Source organism: Carcharhinus amblyrhynchos, chromosome 33 (assembly GCF_965287045.1).
Source record: "Carcharhinus amblyrhynchos chromosome 33, sCarAmb.v2.hapA, whole genome shotgun sequence".
In the NCBI taxonomy this organism is placed as follows: Eukaryota; Metazoa; Chordata; class Chondrichthyes; order Carcharhiniformes; family Carcharhinidae; genus Carcharhinus; species Carcharhinus amblyrhynchos.
This window is the reverse complement of record NC_137356.1, coordinates 13,536,461-13,553,414: the sequence shown is the minus strand read 5'-3', so window position 1 is coordinate 13,553,414 and position 16,954 is coordinate 13,536,461. Positions and strand designations below refer to the sequence as shown.

Sequence of the window (16,954 nt, the reverse complement as noted above, 5' to 3'; positions counted from 1 at the left end):
CCTAAAGGGCATTAGTGAACCAGATGGGTTTTTCCGACAATGGTTTCATGGTCATCAGTAGATTCTTAATTCCAGATATTTTTTATTGAATTCAAATTCCACCCTCTGCCGAACCCGGGTCCCCGCATCATTAGCTGATTTTCTGGGTTAATCGTGCAGTGACAATACCACTGCGCCACTGCCTCTGGTGGAGTGATCTCCTCCACAGCTGTGTGTTTTCGCTCTGGAGAGGGCAACGGTTTGCTTTCTTAGAAAGGTAAATAAAATACTCCCACAGGAGCAACTCATACTCAACGGAGGGGTAAGTATGGAGCTATTGTAACCACACTGCGTGTAAGCACAGCTACCTACTGGCAATACAAAATTACCACCTAATATTGTAGATTCAAAATGCGTCTGGGCAGAGGGATCTGGGTGTCTGAGTCCATGAATCACAGAAAGTCAGTATGCAGGCGCCAGCATGTAGTAAAAATGGCAAATGGGATGTTGGCATTTGTTGCAAAGGGACTGCGGTATAGAAGTAGAGAAGTGTTGTTGCGATTGTGTATGGAGTTGGTGAGACCACATCTGGAGTATCGTGTCCAGTTTTTGTCTCCTTACTTGAGGAAGGATGTGGTGGCTTTGGAGGCAGTTCAGAGGAGGTTCACCAGATTGATTCAGGGGATGAAGGGGTTGACGTGTGAGGAGAGATTAAACAGTTTGGGCTTGTACTCACTGGAGTTTAGAGGGGATCTGATCAAGGTGTATAAAATATTAAAAGGGATTGATAGAATAAACATGGACCATGCATTTCCCCTTGTGGGACAACCTCGAACAAGAGGTCATAGGTACAGGTTGGGAGGTGGTAGATTTGACACTGAGTTGAGAAGGAACTACTTCTCGCAGAGGGTGGTGAACTTGTGAGACTCGCTGCCCCATAGCAGCGGCCCAGTAGCACAGTGGTTAGCACTGCTGCTTCACAGCTTCAGCGACCTGGGTTCGATTCCCGGCTCGGGTCACTGTCTGTGTGGAATTTGCACATTCTCTCCGTATCTGCGTGGGTTTCCTCCGGGTGCTCCAGTTTCCTCCCACAGTCCAAAGATGTGTGGGTTAGGTTGATTGACCATGCTAAATTGCCCCTGGGTGTCCTGAGATGCATAAGTTAGAAGGATTAGTGGGTTAAGTGTGTGGGGCTGTGGGGGTAGGGCCTGGGCGGGATTGTGGTCGGTGCAGACTCGATGGGCCGAATGGCCTCTTTCTGCAGTGTGGGGATTCTATGATATCATGGTGGAGTCTGAATCATTGAATGGTTACAAGAAGGTGAGGGATATATTCCTGATTAAAAAGGAGTTAGAGAGATATGGGGGACAGGTGGGGAGGTGGATTTGAGACCAGGGAGAGATCGGCCATGATCTGATTGAGTGACGGAGCAGGGCTGGATTGGCCGAATCCTGCTCCTAATTCCCATGTTCCTGTGTATTGTAGGGATTCACAGTTCAACCCAGTTATGATAAATGAGGTGATAAATTGTCCAGCGGAACATAACTTGCATTATAATAATGATAGTCATATGTTAAATATTACTGTTAGACACTGCTGCTGTTGCTGTTTCATCTATCGCTGTACCTGGCCTCACTGGTCATTGCTTTTCTCACAGGGTATTTACACACACGGCTATCGGTCAGTCAGTCATCCTGGGCTGTACGTGGATCTTTGGTGCCTTTTATCTTCAGCAAGCGACCATTCCAATGATGTACATCTTTACCATTTTGAACAGTTTCCAAGGAATGTTCATCTTCATCATGCACTGCCTGATGTATAAGAAGGTTGGTCTTCCGTTATTATAGTGGGTGCTTCACACAATCTGCGAGCTTCGCGGCTGCATTCATGGGACTTCCCCAAAGTGGGACGTTCCCTAAACTCGGCAAGGGCTGATAACCAGAGGGGTCGAAGCCATTGGCACCCAGTGGATTTCTCAACCGTATCCCTCAGGACATCGAGAAAGAAACAGCCAGGGACGGGGTCCTCTGATTTTCAGGGCAACATTTTGAAAGATGCCCCAGAGAACAAGAATTCACCAAGGAACAACGCCCACCCCTCAAATGCAACTCCAATCACGCCTCCTCCCCCCCTACCCTGGCCACTGTTCTGTGACACTGTCCTCCGGTAAGAACATAAGAAATAGGAGCAGGAGTAGGCCATCTAGCCCTTCGAGCCTGCCCCATCGTTCAATAAGATCATGGCTGATCTGAAGTGAATCAGTTCCACTTTCCCGCCTGTTCCCCATAACCCTTAATTCCCTTGTTGGTCAAAAATCTATCTATCTGTGAGATAGATTGTTGTCACTCTGGCACTGTTCCCTTGGCACTGCCCCCTGAGCATTGCCCACTGACACTGCCCTCTTGACACTGCCCTCTTGACACTGCCCCCCCTGGACACTGGCTCTGACACTACTCCTTGGGCATTACCCCCTGACACTGTTCCTCTGGGCATTACCCATTGGACACTACCCCTGACATTGCCCAGGCATTGCTCTTGGGCACTGTCCCCTGACACTGACCAGTCAGTGCCCAGGCATGACCCTCTGCCCCTAGAGCGAGGCACTGACCTGAGCTCCTCTAAGGGGTCTGATCTCCGGGTACAACACGCCTTGGGAGATGAGTTGGGTTTTCGTACTGTTCTGCCCTCGTGCCAGTGTAAATGGACTTTCGTAATGGGGTGGTGGTGGGCGGGGAGATATGGATTGATTTAGACACGGAGAGCTGATAATGTTGTGCTTAAACATGGAAATGATGTTTCAGACATTGGGCTGGATTTTCCAGCCCCGCCTTTGTCCCAAGACCGGGAAAATCCCATCCAATAGACCTTCGCTCCAAAAGCTAATGACTTCTTGCTCCCAAATAAACCTGTTGGACTTTAACCTGGTGTTGTGAGACTTCTTACTGTTTCAACTAGTTAGGCCAAGGTCCCTCTCTGCTGTAGTGTGGGCGGCACGGTGGCACAGTGGGTTAGCACTGCTGCCTCACAGCGCCAGGGACCTGGGTTCGATTCCCGGTTTGGGTCACTGCCTGTGCAGAGTCTGCACATTCTCCCCGTGTCTGCGTGGTTTTGCTCCGGGTGCTCCAGTTCCTTCCCACCGTTCGAAAGACGTGCTGGTTGGATTGCATTTGGTCGCGCTCCCTCAGTGTGCCCGAACAGGCGCCGCAGTGTGGCAGCTGGGGGATTTTCACAGTAACTGTAAACCTACTTGTGATTAACAGTAAACTTTAGCTGCGTGTTCTATGTTGGAGGTTCCGTGCCTTCAGCCAATGTGCACACATACAGTCTTCCAGCAGAGGGCACCAGATCAGAAAATGGAAGCCTTGTGGAGCATTCCTTCCCCGAAAACAGTCAACAAGAGACCAACCACCACCACTGAGCCGTCCCAACGCCAACTGGGACCTTCCTGCAGTGCAGTTCATTGAAAAAAACTCATTGAGAGCCTGTGAAGAAACAGCTTTAAAATGAAATTAACGTCCATTGAACGATTTGTCCTTGGACATCTCATGGTGGCCTCTTTGATCATGTGGCCTGAAGTGCAAAGTCCCATGGGAAAAGACGCCAGTCAGTTGGACTGCGTTGCCTCTTCAAGCCCCACACTTCCCCTTCTCCTGCGAAGAGAAGGCAAGACCAGCGATTGTGATGATGGGGCTGGGAGTCGGAGGAGTAAGATGGAGTTTGCGCGTGCTCCCCAAGTTCGCGTGGGTTTCCGCCAGGCACTCTTGTTTCCTCTCACGTTCCGAAGCACACGCGGGTCAGGTTGATTGACCCTGCTAAATTGCCCCTTAGTGTCAGGGGGGAGATTCACTGGGTAAATAAGTGGGGGTTACGGGCATAGGGCCTGAGTGGCTTGGTGCAGGCTTGATGGGTCGAGTGGCCTCCTTCTGCACTGTAGTGGTTCTATGGATTCTAATATAACATTGCAATGAAGTTGCTGTGAAAACCTCCTTGTTGCCACACTCTGGCGCCTGTTCAGGTTCACAGAGGGAGAATTTAGCACGGCCAAAGCACCTAAATATCTCAGCGCTAAGTAGCGTTGAAATTCAGATTGTTCTGGCTTGGTAGGTCCACCCTTCCCTCCGTTCAAACACTGTGAGAGCTAAAAAAGTCCTGTTTTTCTTTATTTTGTACAGGTGAGAGATGCCTATTTCCAGTGTTTTAGAAAGTGCCTGAGGAAATCCTACGTATGGACACCAGGCTCTCTCTCCAGCTTCAGAGTTTCATCAAACCAGGTAAAATCTCCCAAACCGTTTGGTCGGATCCCAGGCACCCCCCCCGGGTTACAATACACCGTCCAGTGGAACTTGTGCGAAAGGCTGACACATCCCACCCTTCACACAATAAATCTGGCTTATCTTCCATCCCCGTTCGGGGATATCCTGAGGGGATCAGGTTTGACTGTAAGGTCACGGTCCTGTTCACACGCACTGTACAAAAATGATGCTGGGCCCCCACAACCCTACTCATTTGTTGCTTTTATCCTGGTGTCAATCCTGGTTCAGGTATTCACACCTGGGTCAAAGCACTGCGGCCTACACAGCACTGCGGCACCAAACCAGGCCTGTCTCTGCGGTGCAGCGCCGAGGGAGTGTCACATTGCTGCTGTTTCCCGTTTCGACGTCAATCCAAGGTCCTCAGGCAGACATAAGCCATCCACTGACTCGAATCAAACATCAGCAGTGTTCTCCGTTCACCAACGCCACGATGCACAGAGCAACTCGTCATTTATCTCAGTGCGGCCCGTGGGATCTTGCTGTGTGCAAATTGGGTCCTATTTGGCCTATATTCCAAACAAAAGGTGCACTCACGTTCCCTGGATTACCAAAGCACAGTAACTATCACTTCAAAAACCATTACTCCCAGAGTCCGGTACCACAGACGGTGCGGCCCCTCCCACAGTGCGGCCCCTCCCACAGTGCAGCCCCGCCCGCAGTGCAGCCCCTCCCACAGTGCAGCCCCTCCCACAGTGCAGCCCCTCCCACAGTGCAGCCCCGCCCACAGTGCGGCCCCTCCCACAGTGCAGCCCTTCCCACAGTGCGGCCCTTCCCACAGTGCGGCCCCTCCCACAGTGCAGCCCCTCCCACAGTGCGGCCCCTCCCACAGTGCGGCCCCTCCCACAGTGCGGCCCCTCCCACAGTGCGGCCCCGCCCACAGTGCGGCCCCGCCCACAGTGCGGCCCCTCTGACAGTGCGGTACCTCAGACAATGCAGCCCCTCCGATAGTGCGGCCCCTCTGACAGTGCAGCACCCCACACAGTGCGGCACCTCCCACAGTGCGGCCCCACCCCCCACAGTGTGGCCCCTCCCACAGTCTAGCCCCTCCCACAGTGCAGCCCCACCCACAGTGTGGCCCCTCCCACAGTGTGGCCCCTCCCACAGTGTGGCCCCTCCCACAGTGCAGCCCCTCCCACAGTGCAGCCCCTCCCACAGTACAGCCCCTCCCCCTGTGCAACTCCTCCCACTGTGCAACTCCTCCCACTGTGCAACTCCTCCCACAGTGCAGCTCCTCCCATAGTATGGCCCCTCCCACTGTGCAACTCCTCCCACAGTGCAGCCCCTCCCACAGTGCAGCCCCTCCCACAGTGCGGCCTCTCTGACACTGCAGCACTCCAACAGTGCGGCACTGGGTGTGTCCACTCTCGATTCCCATGCTGAAGGGGTGCTGTATTCAGATCTCTCGCCGTCACAGCTTTCTCACTGAGGGGGAGGGATGGTTTTATCGAGGACTGGCAGGACATTGTTAACCACAGCTAACTCCAGCTCGGGAATGATTTTCCTCACTCACCGTCTGTATTTCTTTGCTCAGGCGAAGAGGAGTACGCAGGAAACTGAGTCGACAATATCTGGTGCAGCCCAGTGACGGGCCGTCCCTCACCAACACCGTTTTACCATCTGCTGCCACCCACTCACCAGGTACCGGGCGCTCAGCTACACCCCGTAGCTTCTTCTTTTGTTCTCCAGCTATCCTTCTCTACAAGCACGGCCCATCTTCGAGAGTCAGCAAGAACCCAATGTGCAGGCAGCAACACGGTGGATGTAGCCTGGGACCAAACCACCCCCCACCCCCCCCCCCCAACTCCTCACCAACCTCAGCGAGTCCTTCCAGGCACCTGAACCACCGCGTGACCCTCAAACCAATATCTAAAAATCGGTCCGTTCAGTTGATCTTTTGGAAGGTTGCTGTCACAAATTGAGGCCTTCATTCCAATGGTGACTGCACTTTCTACTGTACATTACTGCCCGTAAAACACCTTGGGGCCTCCTCAGATTATCAAAGGCGCCATGTAAATGCAACTCCTTTTGTTCTAGTGATAGATTGGCAACTTAATGTGTTGCACTCGAGTCTGTTACAAAGAGTTACGATTCACCTAGTCTTTCTGTCCTTTTGTAAATGGTATATATATTTTTGTTGCGCGGAAGATTTCGTTCCATAATTCCCAATATTACATCAGCATAAAGCAAGGCAGTTAGCCCCGGGGGCGGACTGGGGGTGGGGACAAGGGGAGTTAAAGTCCGTGGCTGGAATTTTACCATCTCGGTCGCAACTTTTTCACACAGAGGGTGGTGCGTGTAAGGAATGATCTGTCACTGGAGGCGGGTACACTGATAAACTAAAAGAGACATTTGGACAGGTACGTGGATGGGAAAGGCTTAGAGGGATATGGGCCCAAACACAGACAAATGGGACTAGCTCAGTTTAGGGGAACCTGGTCAGCATGGACAGGTTGGGCCGAAGGGCCTGTTTCCGTACTGTATGTCTGGTGAAGCCAGTCCAACCTCTGCCTGGAGCGATGATCTAGAGAACGGATGTTCGGAAACGTTTGAGAGTTTAAATTAGCTTCAGAAATCTGGAAACTGCCCTCAAACCCAACAGGTCTCTGGGGAATCATTTGCACCCAGCCCTTTCACACACAGTTCCAGAATTACAAGTGACCTGCGCTGGTTTAAGATGAAGACTCACAATCTTCGGGGAACACCCAGAGATGGACGTGATCATTGCAGCGATGCCCACTTCCTGAGGGTTAATAATAAAATGTCCTTCATTCTCACGCAAGCGGATGACTCGCACCTGGGGCGACGTAAGTCCCTCGTAAAACAGTCTTCATCCCATCGAGGACAGGAATCCCATTCTCTTCCTGTACCCAGCAGCGCACTAAGACAGACTCTGATCTCTTTCCATAGCGAGTAATCCCCAGAACGGTCTCCTAGTCAGCCACGATCCTATTGAATGGGACAGCAGACTCAAGGGGCCGAGTGGCCTACTCCCACTCCTATTTCTTATGGTTTCATGATGAGGGGCTCATAGCTTGAGTGGGCATTAACTCCACATTAACCACTGTCGACCAGGAGTCTCTCCCACTCTTACCGCCAGCCATGGGCATGTTTGGAAGGATGGTGGAATTTGAATTCAATAAAACAGCACCTGGGGTTAAGAATCTACTGATGACCATGAAACCATTGTCAGAAAAACCCATCTGGTTCACTAACGTCCCTTTCGGGAAGGAAATCTTACCCGGTCTGCCCGACATGTGACTCTGAGCCACAGCAATGTGGTTGACTCTCAGAACAAGGTTTGGGCAATAAATACTGGCCCAGCCAGCGATGCCCGTGTCCCATGAACGAATAAAAAAAGACAAAAATCGGAGACTGAGAAAGGGGAGAAGGAGGGAAAGCCAAAACTGAGAGACAAATAATCGAGGCTTGGACTATTCCAAACAACAATTGATGGGAAATGGAAATAAAAAGCTTGTGTAAATATGAAAGAATTTGATATTGATGGAATGAGATTAAATATTGATAATAATATATATTTTGTAAGATAGGAAATTCTTTATTAAAATATTAATTGAAATGTTAATGATGTAATGCGAAGGGAATAAATATAGATTTCAATCTGTGCCATTTTTGTATACTTACTCTTTCATCAGACACATTACACATCTACATAACAAGCAAACATATTCCATGAACAGCAAACATTGGGTGGGATTTTATGGCCTCGCTCAAGTGAGACCAGAAATTCCCACCCAAGGTTTACGGAGATGTCCGGAGTCTGCCTCTCGCCTTAATGTGGTGAGATATTGAAGATATTGTATACGCAGTGATTGGATTGTTACACCTCCATTACACAAGCTGGGTTACTACATAATACACATGAAATGCGTCTGGGCAGAGGGATCTGGGTGTCTGAGTCCATGAATCACAGAAAGTCAGTGTGCAGGTGCAGCATGTTGTAAAAATGGCAAATGGGTGGTTGGCATTTGTTGCAAAGGGTCTGCGGTATCGAAGTGGAGAAGTGTTGTTGCGATTGTATCGGGTGTTGGTGAGACCACATCCGGAGTACCGTGCACAGTTTTGGTCTCCTTATTTGAGGAAGGACGTTGGTGGCGTTGGAGGCAGGTCAGAGGAGGTTCACCAGATTGATTCCAGGGATGAAGGGGTATGAGGAGAGATTAAATAGTTGGTGCTCGTACTGGCTGGAGTTTAGAAGGATGAGGGGGGATCTGATCGAGGTATACAAAATACTAAAAGGGATTGATAGAGTAAACATGGATCCTCCCTTGTGGGAAAATCTCAAACAAGAGGTCCCAGGTATGGGTTGAGAGGCGGTAGATTTAAAACTGAGATGAGGAAGAACTACTTCACACAGAGGGAGGGGGGGGGTGGATTTGTGGAACGCGCTGCCCCACAGTGCGGTGGAGAGTGAATCATTGAATGGTTACAAGAAGGAGATGGATATATTTCTGATTAAAAACGGGTTAAAGGGAGATGGGGAACAGGTGGGGCGTTGGATTTGAGACCAATGAGCGATCAGCCACGATCTGATTGAATGGCGGAGCAGGCTCGAAGAGCTGGATTTGCCGACTCCTGATCCCAATTCCCATGTTCCTATGTTACATTATCAGTTACACAAACAAAAGTGCATTACGGCGCAGATTCTGTATCAATGCATAGCGACAGCATTTTTGAAAGAATCTTCCCACAAAGTTTATCTATTGGTCACAAGTAAGGCTTACATTAAATCGGCAATGAAGTTACTGTGAAAATCTCTCGTTGCCACACTCTAGCGCCTATTCAGGTACACTAAGGGAGAATTTAGCACAGCCAGCCCATCTAACCAGCACATCTTCAGACTGTAGGAGAAAACTGGAGCACCCAGAGGAAAACCCACGCAGACACGGGGAGAACCTGCAGACTCCGCGCTGACAGTGACCCGAAGCCAGGAATCGAACCCAGGTCCCTGGCGCTGTGCGGCAGCAGTGCTAACCACTGTGCCACCCATGAAGTGTCTGCACCATGAATCTGTCCCCCTCACAATGTTAGTTTGAAATGAGTTCCAGGTCGATGGGACGTGCAGCCAAACACATTGAAGTATCTTAACAGACAGCAAACCAGGAAACAAAATGCACCAATTCTTTTCACCTTAGTTTTGCAAGAGTGAAATAAAAATTGAAACACAGCCATCGGATTAAAGTAAAAACTGAAATCTCACAAAACAACTTTTAAATAAAAGTTTTATAAATGTGAGAAAGTGGGCAACCCGCTGCAAAATTTGTTTTGCAGGGTCAGAGAGGTTGTGCAGTGATAACTCTGAACTTGATACGCCGTTAAAAATCCAGGCCCGTGTCCTCTGATCTCTGAATCGTACCAGGAGGTGTTGGTGCGCTTTCCGGAAATCCCCACACAAGGATTGTACAGGAATTGCTCGGAAACTTCAAACATCCAATCACCCTGCGCCAAAAATCATCTGATATTCAGGGCAAAATTTTCCTGTAGCCCACCCCACGGAAATCATCGTGGGAGGAGTAGGAAAGTGGACCTCGGAAAGCCCTGTGGGCTTTGGGTGGGATTTTCTGGGTTTGGAGTGAGGCCAGCTAAGAAATCCCGCTCTATGATTGAAATCAGAGACTTCAGATGGTTCCGACTATCTGACCAGGAAATATTAGAAGAATTAAAACCACTTCTAACTCCGAGGTAACTATTCTATTTGCCTCCTGAGCTCTCACTTGATGTCCTACGCTGCCTAAACAGCACAGCTCAACAGGGTAGCTCATCAGGGGCACTGTGATGACTTCAGCCAGGCTAATGAGGTTGGCTTGGTAGGGTATGAACTGCCTGATGAGTCCTGGGCGGCACGGTGGCGCAGTGGTTAGCACTGCTGCTTCACAGCTCCAGTGACCTGGGTTCGATTCCCGGCTTGGGTCTCTGTGTGTGTGGAATTTGCACATTCTCCTCGTGTCTGCGTGGGTTTCCTCCGGGTGCTCCGGTTTCCTCCCAGAGTCCAAAGATGTGCGGGTTAGGTGGATTATCCGTGCTGAAAAAAAATTGCCCGATGAGTCCTCATTGCCGGTTAAGTCAGGGAGCCTCATGCTCCCTATTTAAAGCAGGTGTGTCAGCCTCTCTGCCTGCTGAAGCAGGGAGCAACTGGAGAGCTGGCCGTTTACAGATGTAAATAAAGTAACTTGGTGACAGGACTTTCGCCTCCGTGGAGTTATTACAATCTTTCCCCAACCTCTCCCCGTAGGTTGCCAAATGATACAAGAAAGGTCACATGACAATTATGACACTTGGCCACTAGATGGTGGTGTTACTACAGCAGGCCCAAATAATGACCTCCGATCATTGTCTGGATCAGCGGAACAGGAGCGTTTTATGTGAGAATTCCACCATTTTTTCCCCATTAAATGTTTGAGGAGATTGTGTATCTGACAGGGCCGTGAAGGACAGGAAAGGACAGTGCAGCATGCTACCCCACTGCAGCAAGGTGCCATGATTCATGGAGTCATAGAATTCCTACAGTGCAGAAGGAGGCCATTCGGCCCATCAAGTCTGTATGGATAACAATCCCGCCCAGGCTCTATCCCCATAACCACACATATTTACCCAGTAAATCCCCCAGACACCAAGGAACAATTTAGCATGGCCAATCCATCAAACCTACACACCTTTGGACACTAAGGGGCAATTTAGCATGGACAATTCATCCAAACTGTGCGGGCAGCACAGTGGCACAGTAGTTAGCACTGCTGCACCATAGTGCAAAGGACCTGGGTTTGATGCCTGGCTTGGGTCACATCCAAAGATGTGCAGGTTAGGGGGATTGGCCATGGAGCAGGGGGTACAGGATGTGTCAGAGAGGGTAGAGGGAACCTTGAAGGGCCAAGGGACCCAGGCGGATGTAATTAAACACGTAGGAGAGAAGGATGTAGGAAGGAAGAGTAGGGGGGATATACATAGGCAGTTCAGGGAGTTGGGGGCCAGGCTGAAGTGCAGGGCCTCCAGGGTGGCGATCTCTGGGCTGCTGCCAGTGCCCAGTAATAGCAGGGATAAAAATAATGAGATCCTACAGCTGAATGCGTGGCTGGGGGATTGGTGCAGGACAGTGGGTTTTAGTTTTGGAAACCATTGGGAAATCTTTGTGAGGGAAGGGCACTTGTACAAGTGGGATGGGGGATGTTTAAATGGGAAGGGGTACACATATTTTAGCTGGGAGGTTAGCTGGAGTGTTTCGGCAGGGCTTAAACTAATATGGACGGGGGGGTGGGGAGGAGACAGATAGCTCAGTAGGCACTGGAAGTGGGAGTGAGTTGGGTGACAGGGTAAGTCTAGATGAGAGGGAAATCTCCCAGGAGAAGGAGGATCCGAGTGGGCCTGAGGGTCTTCAGTGCATCTGTTTTAATGCGAGGAGTGTGACGGGTAAGACGGATGAACTTAGGGCCTTGATGTTCGCGAGGAATTTAGGTGTGGTGGCAGTGACAGAGACGTGGTTAAAGGAAGGGCAGGACTGGCAGCTAAATATTCCAGGGTATAAGTGTTTCAGGCGTGACAGGGGAGGGTCGAAAAGAGGAGGGGGAGTGGCACTCTCAGTTAGGGAGCAGATCACAGCGTTGCAGAGGGAGGATAACATAGAGGGGTTGGAAATTGAGTCTCTGTGGGTGGAGTTGAGGAATAGGAAGGGAGTGATTACTGTGCTAGGGGTGTATTACAGACCGCCCGACAGCCCGCGGGCAGTGGAAGAGGGTATATGTAGAGACATTTTGGATAAGTGTAGGAAGAACAGGGTTGTTGTAATGGGAGATTTTACTCTCCCTGGGGTGGATTGGAAGGTGCCGAGAGCCAGGGGTTCAAACGGGGAGGAATTTGTAAGAAGTGTATTGGAAGAGTCCTTGGAGCATTATGTAGATAGCCCGACTAGAGAGGGGGCGATACTGGATTTAGTTCTGGGCAATGAGCCAGGTCAGGTGGTTGAGGTTGTGGTAGGTGAACATGTGGCTAACAGTGACCACAACTCTGTCTACTTTAGGATACGAATGGAAAAAGATGAGTGCTGTCCTAAGGGGAGGGTGCTAAATTGGGGGAAGGCTAGATACAGCCGGATTAGGCAGGAGCTTAGGGATACAGACTGGGATAGGCTGTTGGAGGGCAAGTCCACATTAGGCATGTGGGAGTCTTTCAAGGGAAAACTGAAATGGGTGCAGGAAAGGCATGTGCCGGTTAAGAGGAAAGATGGGAAAGGTAGGATTAGAGAACGAAGAACAAAGAACCAAATCAGCCCGGGAAACAGGCCCTTTGGCCCAACGAGCCCACGCCGCCATCTCAACACCACCTCTCTACTCATGACCCCTGTCTAATGTTTTATGGCCATCCAGATTGAGGGAAAACTGATTTAGGGACAATTTATTCCTGCCAATCAGCCTAACAGCACATCTTTGGGGTGTGGGAGGAAACCAGAGCACCCGGAGAAAACCCACGCAAGCACGGGGAGAATGTGCAAACCCCCACAGACACCGGCCCAAATCCATGTGTCTGCACAGCAAACAGTGATAGTCACTGAGCTGTCGTCTTGCCCAGTATCTGGTCCAGTTTAGGCACACACTAACGACATGAAGTACTAGGCCAATCTCGAACAACCAAGAGCAGCCCCAGTAAGACCCATCGTGTGTATGCCCCTCGTTGGACACGAGGTGGACCGACTTAAAACCTGTGAATGAAAAGAGAAAAAACATTATTATCATACTATACCCATTTACATTACTCGGGACGCCCCAATGCTAATGACCCTTATTAAAAGGATCTCCTATATCCACCCATCTCCAACTCAGTCATGTGCCTGTCTAAGTTACTCTTAAAGGACTCTAGCGAGTTTGCCTCCACCACCTTACTTGGCAGAGCATTCCATACCCCCACTACCCTCTGTGTGAAAAACCTCCCTCTAATATCTATGTTGTACCTCTCCCCCCTCACCTTAAGTCCATGGCCCCTTGTCCTACGTGTCTCTATCATAGGAAATGGCTTACCTCTGTTTACTCTATCTATACCCTTCATAATCTTATATACCTCTATTAGATCTCCCCTCAGTCGGCGTCTTTCAAGGGAAAAGAGCCCCAGTTTCTTCAATCTTTCCTCATACCCCAGTCCTTCCATACCAGGCAATATCCTGGTAAACCTCCTCTGCACTCTCTCCAGAGTCTCCACATCCTTCCGGTAGTAAGGTGACCAGAACTGTACACAGTACTCCAAATGAGGCCTAACCAACGTTCTGTACAACTGCAACATTAGACTCCAGCTCTTATATTCTATACCCCTTCCTATAAAGGCTAACATACCATAGGCTTTCTTCACCACACTCTCCACTTGCACTGCCACCTTCAAAGACTTGTGCACTTGCACCCTCAGGTCTCGCTGCGACTCTATACTTCTTACAGGCTTACCCTTTATCATATAACTCCCCCCTACATTATTCCGGCCAAAATGCATCACCTCACATTTATCCGGATTAAACTCCATTTGCCACGTATCTGCCCAATCAACCAGCCTATCAATATCCCGCTGTATTACTATCCAGTGGATTACTAGAGATATAGAGGACCTGGTCAGGAAGAAACGAGAGGCATATGTCAAATCTAAGCAACTGGGAACGAGAGCATTGGAGGAGTACAGAGTAGGAGGGATCTCAAAAGGGGAGTTAGGAAGGAAAAAAGGGGGCATGAAATGGCTTTGGCAGGTAGGATTAAGGAAAATCCAAAGGCGTTTTACTCCTATGTTAGGAGCAAAAGGGTGGCTAGGGGAAAAATCGGTCCTCTCAGGGACAGACGAGGGGAATTGTGCTTAGAGTCTGAGGGAATGGGGGAGATCCTGAATGAATACTTTGCATCGGTATTCACGAAGGAGAGGGGCTTGATGTCTGGTACAGTCTTCAAGGGAGCTGTAGACCAACTGAAGGAACTATCAATTACGAGGGAAGAAGTGTTAGGGCTTTTAGGTAGCATTAAAACTGATGAATCTCCTGGGCCTGATGGCATTTATCCTAGGCTGCTTAGGGGGGCGAGAGATGAGATTTCTGGGCCTCTGATGTAAATCTTTGTCTCTTCTTTGGACACAGGTGAGGTTCCAGAGGACTGGAGGACAGTGAACGCGGTACCGTTGTTGAACAAGGGTAGGAGGGATAACCCGGGTAACTATAGGCCGGTGAGTTTGACGTCAGTGGTAGGCAAGTTGATGGAGAGGATTCTTAGGGATAGGATGTATGAGCACTTAGAGCGTTGCGATCGGATTAAGGATACGCAGCATGGCTTTGTAAAGGGAAAATCTTGCCTTAGGAATCTGGTAGAATGTTTTGAGGAGGTGACAAAAACGGTTGACGAAGGACGAGCCGTTGATGTCGTCTATATGGATATCAGTAAGGCGTTTGAGAAAGTCCCTTGTGGTAAGTTGGTAGAAAAGGTTAAGGCTCATGGGATACGTGGCCAAATATCTAGATGGGTTGAGAACTGGCTTGCTAGGAGGAGACAAATAGTAGTGGAGGGGTCCTTTTGGAGGTCTGTCACTAGTTGTGTGCCACAGGGATCAGTACTGGGACCTCTTCTCTTTGTAGTATATATAAATGACTTGGAAGAGGGAGTAAGTGGTGTGATCAGCAAATTTGCTGATGACACTAAGATGGCTGGATTGGCAGGCAGTGAGGAGCAGTGTCTGGCAATACAACAGGATATTGATAGGCTGGTATATTGGGCAGATACATGGCAAATGGAGTTTAATCCAGATAAATATGAGGTGATGCATTTTGGCCGGAATAATGTCGGGGGGAGTTATATGATAAAGGGTAAGCCCATAAAGAGTATAGAAACACAGCGAGACCTGGGGGTGCAAGTGCACAAGTCTTTGAAGGTGGCAGTACATGTGGAGAAGGTTGTGAAGAAAGCCTACGGTATGTTAGCTTTTATAGGAAGGGGTATAGAATATAAGAGCTGGAGTCTAATGTTGCAGTTGTATAGAACGTTGGTTAGGCCGCATTTAGAGTACTGCGTCCAGTTCTGGTCGCCTTACTACCGGAAGGACGTGGAGACTCTGGAGAGAGCGCAGAGGAGGTTTACCAGGATGCTGCCTGGTATGGAAGGACAGGGTTATGAGGAAAGATTGAGCAAATTGGGGCTGTTTTCCCTTGAAAGACAGCGACTGAGGGGGGATCTAATAGAGGTATGTAAGATTATGAAGGGTACAGATAGAGTAAACAGAGGTAAGCTATTTCCTATGTTAGAGACACATAGTACGAGGGGCCACGGGCTTAAGGTGAGTGGGGAGAGGTATAACACGGGTATTAGGGGGAGGTTTTTCACACAGAGGGTAGTGGGGGTATGGAATGCTCTGCCAAGTAAGGTGGTGGAGGTAAGCACGCTAGAGTTGTTTAAGAGTAACTTAGACAGGTACATGAGTGGGTTGGAGATGGGAGGATATAGGAGATTGTTTTAAATAAGGTTCATCAGCATTGGGATGTCCCTGGTAATGTAAATGGATGGTACGATAATAATGTTTTTTTCTCTTTTCATTCACAGGTTTTAAGTCGGTCCGCCTTGTTGTCCAACGAGGGGCATACACGCGATGAGTCGTACTGGGGCTGCTCTTGAATGTTCGAGATTGGCCTAGTGCTTCATGTCGTTAGTCTGTGCCTAAACTGGACAAGATACTGGGCAAGACGACAGCTCAGTGACTATCGCTGTTTGCTGTGCAGACACATGGATTTGGGTCGGTGTCTGTGGGAGTTTGCGCATTCTCCCCGTGCTTGCGTGGGTTTTCTCCGGGTGCTCCGGTTTCCTCCCACACCCCAAAGATGGGCTGATTGGAAGTAATAAATTGTCCCTAAATCAGTTTCCCTCAATGTGGAATGCCATAAAACAATAGATAAGGGTCATGGGTGGAGGGGGGGTACTGGTAATGTTAAAATGGCGGCGCGGGCTTGTTGGGCCGAAGGGCCTGTTTCCCGGGCTGTTTTTGTTCTTTGTTCTTTGTAAATTGACCCTTAGTGTCCAAAGATGTGTAGGTTGGGTGGATTGGCCATGCTAAATTGCCCCTTAGTGTCCAAAGATGTGTAGGTTCGGTGGATTGGCCATGCTAAATTGCCCCTTAGTCTCCAAAGATGTGTAGGTTGGGTGGATTGGCCACGCTAAATTGCCCCTTAGTGTCCAAAGATGTGTAGGTTCGGTGGATTGGCCATGCTAAATTGCCCCTTAGTGTCCAAAGATGTGTAGGTTCGGTGGATTGGCCATGCTAAATTGCCCCTTAGTGTCCAAAGATGTGTAGGTTCGGTGGATTGGCCATGCTAAATTGCCCCTTAGTCTCCAAAGATGTGCAGGTTAGGTGGATTGGCCATGTTAAATTGCCCCTTAGTCTCCAAAGATGTGTGGATTACATGGATTGGCCATGCTAAATTGCTCCTTAGTGTCAGTGGGACTTGCTGTGTAAACACATGGAGGTTACAGGAACTGGGTGGGATTGCTGTTGGTGCAGACTCAATGGGCCGAATGGCCTCCTGGGGTATTGTATGATTAACACATTGTAGCCACACAACTGATCAGGAAGCATGGGGTTTGCTTGCTGCCAGTATCAATTTGGAAAGGGTTTGGGTTCATCACACAATGAGATCCACCCTTTGACAATTG

At 49.5% G+C, this 16,954-nt stretch overlaps 1 protein-coding gene across 2 annotated transcripts in view; it reads left to right on the top strand.

Annotated features, from left to right (window-relative positions):
* Positions 1 to 6,634, top strand: part of LOC145360918 (adhesion G protein-coupled receptor E3-like) — a 68,405-nt gene extending 61,771 nt beyond the window's left edge. For both annotated transcript variants that reach the window (XM_080216423.1, XM_080216424.1), the window contains exons 14-16: positions 1,637 to 1,805; positions 4,152 to 4,250; positions 5,824 to 6,634. In XM_080216423.1, coding sequence (XP_080072549.1) covers positions 1,637 to 1,805; positions 4,152 to 4,250; positions 5,824 to 5,877 — 322 coding nt within the window. In that variant the 3' untranslated portion in view covers positions 5,878 to 6,634. The remainder of the gene's footprint in view (positions 1 to 1,636; positions 1,806 to 4,151; positions 4,251 to 5,823) is intronic.
* The last annotated feature ends 10,320 nt before the right edge of the window (positions 6,635 to 16,954 follow it).